This window comes from Bombina bombina, chromosome 11 (genome assembly GCF_027579735.1).
Source record: "Bombina bombina isolate aBomBom1 chromosome 11, aBomBom1.pri, whole genome shotgun sequence".
NCBI lineage: Eukaryota > Metazoa > Chordata > Amphibia > Anura > Bombinatoridae > Bombina > Bombina bombina.
Window position 1 is genome coordinate 6,587,401 of NC_069509.1, and position 6,000 is coordinate 6,593,400.

The window sequence follows — 6,000 nt, forward strand, 5'->3', positions numbered from 1 at the left end:
CCTGTAAAATAAAAATAAACCCTAAGATGGCTACACTGTAACTATTAGTTATATTGTAGCTATCTTAGGGTTTATTTTACAGGTAAGTATTTAGTTTTATATAGGAATAATTTAATGAATTGTAGTAATTTTATTTAGATTTATTTAAATTATATTTAAGTTAGAGGGGTGTTAGGGTTAGAATTAGGTTTAGGGGTTAATACATTTAAAGGGACAGTCTACACCAGAATTGTTATTGTTTTAAAAGATAGATAATCCCTTGTTTACCCATTCCCTAGTTTTGCATAACCAACACAGTTATATTTATATATATTTTTTTTTTACCTCTGTGATTATCTTGTATCTAAGCCTCTGCAGACTGCCCCTTTTATTTTTTCTTTTGACAGACTTGCAGTTTAGCCAATCAGTGATGGCTCCCAGGTAACTTCACGTGCACAAGCACAGTGTTATCTATATGAAAAACATGAACTAACACCCTCTAGCGGTGAAAAACCTGTTAAAATGCATTCTTAAGAGGCGGCCTTCAAGGTCTAAGAAATTAGCATATGAACCTCCTAAGTTAAGCTTTCAACTAAGAATACCAAGAGAACAAAGAAATTGGTGATAAAAGTAAATTGGAAAATTGTTTAAAATTACATGCCCTATCTGAATCATGAGTTTTTTGTTGTTGTTTTTTTGACTAGACTGTCCCTTTTAATATAGTAGCGGCGGCGTTGGGGGCGGCAGATTAGGGGTTAATAAATGTAGGTAGGTGTCGGTGATGTTAGGGACGGCAGATTAGGGGTTAATAAAATGTAACTAGTGTTTGCGAGGCGGGAGTGCGGTGGTTTAGGGGTTAATATATTTATTACAGTGGCGGCGATGTCCGGTCGGCAGATTAGGGGTTAAAAATTGTATTTTAGTGTTTGCGATGGGGGGGGCGCTAGGTTTAGGGGTTAATAGGTAGTTTATGGGTGTAGTGTACTTTTTAGCACATTAGTTAAGAGTTTTATGTTACGCCGTTAGCCCATAAAACTCTTAACTACTGACTTTTAAATGCGGTAGGAGTCTTGACAGGAGAGGGTCTACCGCTCACTTCTTCCAAGACTCGTAATACCGGCGCTAGGCAAGTCCCATTAAAAAGATAGGATACGCAATTTACGTAAGGGGATTTGCGGTAAGCTCGAGTCGCGGAAGAAAAGTGAGCGGTACACCTGTACCTGACAGACTCATAATACCAGCGGGCGTTAAAAAGCAGCGTTGGGACCTCTCAACGCTGCTTTTTAACCCTAACGCAAGACTCGTAATCTAGGCGTTGGTGTTTGATATAAAAGAGTGCTGAATTCCCTTTCTTTAAAATAAGGAGTGAAATATTCTCCTGCAATACTTCTTTAAATAAGGTGTGTGTATATATATATATATATATATATATATATATATCATGTTGCAGGGTACAGTTCAGCCTTATTGAAGAATACCAGGTACATATTACAAATAAACATGAATTTACACTTTTGTTTGTCAGTTTTGCAGATTTGTTGCCTGTGCACCGGCAGTGATTTCCCTTACTTGCTGTTCTGGGGCACAGAGATAGCACGTCACCTGACTGGGAATAAAAGGACATCATTTTTTTTCTGTTACCGTGCTGCCCTATTGCTCAGATCTGTCAGGCATATGACAGTGATGTGTTGCAGAACTCTCTGGCAAATCAGGGGTTACAGAAAACATTTATGCCAGTGGGGTCCCCAGTAATGAGTAAAGACCTTGCAGTAATCTGAGACCAGCAGGGGAGTTTACAGGACATTGGGCTCTACTTTTAGGTACTGATCTGAAGCAGCTAAATAGCTCTGCAAAACTGCTCTAAAAAAAAGGGCATGAGCTCAGGCTGACCCAACACCCCCCTCCCAAAATAGCCAAGGAAGGCAAATTGCATCTCAAGACTTCAGGCAGGTCTGCCATGGGTTCTGAGATGGGACTTATAGCCATGTACGCACACTGGGGGTCATACAGCTCTTACCCTGCGCCCCCTTGTAGTGTCCCCAAATATTATTGGGGTTGTCCTGTTTATATTCTGTACAAGCTCATAAACAGACTAGTGAAGAAACAGATATATAGACAGACAGACAGAGACAGACAGACAGACACATAAAGACAGACACATACAGACAGAGACGCACACTGACACATAAAGACACAGAGACAGACAGACACATACAGACAGAGAGACAGAGACATACAGACACATAAAGACAGAGACAGACAGACACATACAGACAGAGAGACAGAGACATACAAACACATAAAGACACAGAGACAGACAGACACATACAGACAGAGAGACAGAGACATACAGACACATAAAGACAGAGACAGACACATACAGACAGACAGAGACAGACAGACACATAAAGACAGACACATACAGACAGAGACGCATACTGACACATAAAGACACAGAGACAGACAGACACATACAGACAGAGACGCACACTGACACATAAAGACACAGAGACAGACAGACACATACAGACAGAGACGCACACTGACACATAAAGACACAGAGACATAGGGCCATATAGAGCTTGAGGCCCCTTGTTTCCCAGCGAGCTTTCAGGCTCACCAGAAACGGAAGTTATGAAGCAGAGGTCTAAAGACCACCGCTCCATAACCTGTCCGCCTGCTCTGAGGCCGCGGACAGAAATCAACCCCATTGCATTGATTGACACCCCCTGCTAGCGGCCGCAAATATGCAGGGGGCAGCATCTTGTGAACTGCTGGTGGAATGATAAATGCCGACAGCGCACCATAGTTAATAGGCCCCAAAGACTGATATTTGTCTAAACCTCTCTCTCTCTGTCTCTCTGGTATCACTCTCTCACGTCTCATCTGCAGTCTATCCCTCACATCACTATATCTCCCTATGCCTCAGTCTCTCTCTCTGTCTCTCTGGTATCACTCTCTCACTCTGCACGTCTCATCTGCAGTCTCACTCTCATCACTATATCTCCCTATGCCTCAGTCTCTCTCTGTCTCTCTGGTATCACTCTCTCACGTCTCATCTGCAGTCTCACTCTCATCACTATATCTCCCTATGCCTCAGTCTCTCTCTGTCTCTCTGGTATCACTCTCTCACGTCTCATCTGCAGTCTATCCCTCTCATCACTATATCTCCCTATGCCTCAGTCTCTCTCTGCAGATGAGACGTGAGAGAGTGATACCAGAGAGACAGAGAGAGAGACTGAGGCATAGGGAGATATAGTGATGAGAGTGAGACTGCAGATGAGACGTGAGAGAGTGATACCAGAGAGACAGAGAGAGAGACTGAGGCATAGGGAGATATAGTGATGAGAGTGAGACTGCAGATGAGACGTGAGAGAGTGATACCAGAGAGACAGTCTCACTCTCATCACTATATCTCCCTATGCCTCAGTCTCTCTCTCTGTCTCTCTGGTATCACTCTTTCACGTCTCATCTGCAGTCTCACTCTCATCACTATATCTCCCTATGCCTCAGTCTCTCTCTCTGTCTCTCTGGTATCACTCTTTCACGTCTCATCTGCAGTCTCACTCTCATCACTATATCTCCCTATGCCTCAGTCTCTCTCTCTGTCTCTCTGGTATCACTCTCTCACGTCTCATCTGCAGTCTCACTCTCATCACTATATCTCCCTATGCCTCAGTCTCTCTCTGCAGATGAGACGTGAGAGAGTGATACCAGAGAGACAGAGACTGAGGCATAGGGAGATATAGTGATGAGAGTGAGACTGCAGATGAGACGTGAGAGAGTGATACCAGAGAGACAGTCTCACTCTCATCACTATATCTCCCTATGCCTCAGTCTCTCTCTCTGTCTCTCTGGTATCACTCTCTCACGTCTCATCTGCAGTCTCACTCTCATCACTATATCTCCCTATGCCTCAGTCACTCTCTTCCTTCCAATGTCTCACTCTAGTCACACTGCCTTCCCCATGTTTCAGTCACACTCATTTCCTCTCTAAGTCACTCTCTCTGTGCCCTTATTTCAATGTCACCCTTTCTCTTTACAGTCCCTACATGCAGCCGCTCTCTCAGTGAAGACACGTTACCCAGCTGTTATTGTCGAGGCAAGTGGGGGTATCTCATCGCACAATCTTCTTCAGTTTCTCGGACCTCATGTGGACATGATCTCGATGGGGTGTCTCACTCAAAGGCCACAGAGCATCGACTTCTCTCTCAAACTTAAACAAGGCTTGCAAGGCCAATTCCTGACCCCTGACTCTTGATCTAATAATTTAATATCACTTCTCTACCTGTCAATTGTGTTTGTGTCACTACTTCTCTCTCTATGTCTCTTCCTCTGCTACTGACTCTCTTCTCAACACCTGACTTACATCTCTCACTTGTCCCTAGAGTCAGTTTGTGTGTCACAACCTCTCTCTCTCTCTGTTACTCTTCCTCTGCTACTGACTCTCTTCTCAACACCTGACTTACATCTCTCACTTGTCCTTAGAGTCAGTTTGTGTGTCACAACCTCTCTCTCTGAGTCTCATGTCTCTTCTTCTGTTACTGATTCTCTTCTCAACACCTGACTTACATCTCTCACTTGTCCTTAGAGTCAGTTTGTGTGTCACAACCTCTCTCTCTGAGTCTCATGTCTCTTCCTCTGCTACTGACTCTCTTCTCAACACCTGACTTACATCTCTCACTTGTCCCTAGAGTCAGTTTGTGTGTCACAACCTCTTTCTCTCTCTCTGTTACTCTTCCTCTGCTACTGACTCTCTTCTCAACACCTGACTTACATCTCTCACTTGTCCTTAGAGTCAGTTTGTGTGTCACAACCTCTCTCTCTCTCTGTTACTCTTCCTCTGCTACTGACTCTCTTCTCAACACCTGACTTACATCTCTCACTTGTCCTTAGAGTCAGTTTGTGTGTCACAACCTCTCTCTCTGAGTCTCATGTCTCTTCTTCTGTTACTGATTCTCTTCTCAACACCTGACTTACATCTCTCACTTGTCCTCAGAGTCAGTTTGTGTGTCACTACCTCTTTCTCTCTGTGACTCTTCCTCTGCTACTGACTCTCTTGTCTACACCTGACATACATCTCTCACTTGTCCTCAGTCAGTTTGTGTGTCACTACCTCCCTCTCATGTCTCTTCCTCTGTTACTGACTCTCTTCTCTACACCTGACTTACATCTCTCACTTGTCCTCAGAGTCAGTTTGTGTGTCACTACCTCTCTCATGTCTCTTCCTCTGTTACTGACTCTCTTCTCTACACCTGACTTACATCTCTCACTTGTCCTCAGAGTCAGTTTGTGTGTCACAACCTCTCTCTCTCTCTGTTACTCTTCCTCTGCTACTGACTCTCTTCTCAACACCTGACTTACATCTCTCACTTGTCCTTAGAGTCAGTTTGTGTGTCACAACCTCTCTCTCTCTCTGTTACTCTTCCTCTGCTACTGACTCTCTTCTCAACACCTGACTTACATCTCTCACTTGTCCTTAGAGTCAGTTTGTGTGTCACAACCTCTCTCTCTGAGTCTCATGTCTCTTCTTCTGTTACTGATTCTCTTCTCAACACCTGACTTACATCTCTCACTTGTCCTCAGAGTCAGTTTGTGTGTCACTACCTCTCTCTCTCTGTGACTCTTCCTCTGCTACTGACTCTCTTCTCTACACCTGACTTACATCTCTCACTTGTCCTCAGAGTCAGTTTGTGTGTCACTACCTCTCTCTCTCATGTCTCTTCCTCTGTTACTGATTCTCTCTTCTCTACCCCTGACTTACACCTTTCACTTTTCCTCAGTGTCAGTTTGTGTGTGGTATTCGTCTGTATCGTGTTTGCTTCACCGTATCTGTTCTCACATAGGGTTGGACAGTTTGAGCACTGGGGTGCCGCTTCCCAATATTGCTGGCCAGGGCATCCCCTATGATGGACTCTCCATACACATCAGTACTGATAGTTTTTGTTTGCATTGATACAATCAGTTTTCTATGAAAGGTATTGCCCTCTTGTTATATGTAATAAAGTTATGTTATACTTC

General features: G+C 43.8%; 1 protein-coding gene across 2 annotated transcripts in view; it reads left to right on the forward strand.

The window, feature by feature from the left end:
- QPRT (quinolinate phosphoribosyltransferase) overlaps positions 1 to 6,000 on the forward strand; it is a 137,580-nt gene extending 131,580 nt beyond the window's left edge. For both annotated transcript variants that reach the window (XM_053695292.1, XM_053695291.1), the window contains one exon: positions 4,025 to 6,000. In XM_053695292.1, coding sequence (XP_053551267.1) covers positions 4,025 to 4,240 — 216 coding nt within the window. In that variant the 3' untranslated portion in view covers positions 4,241 to 6,000. The remainder of the gene's footprint in view (positions 1 to 4,024) is intronic.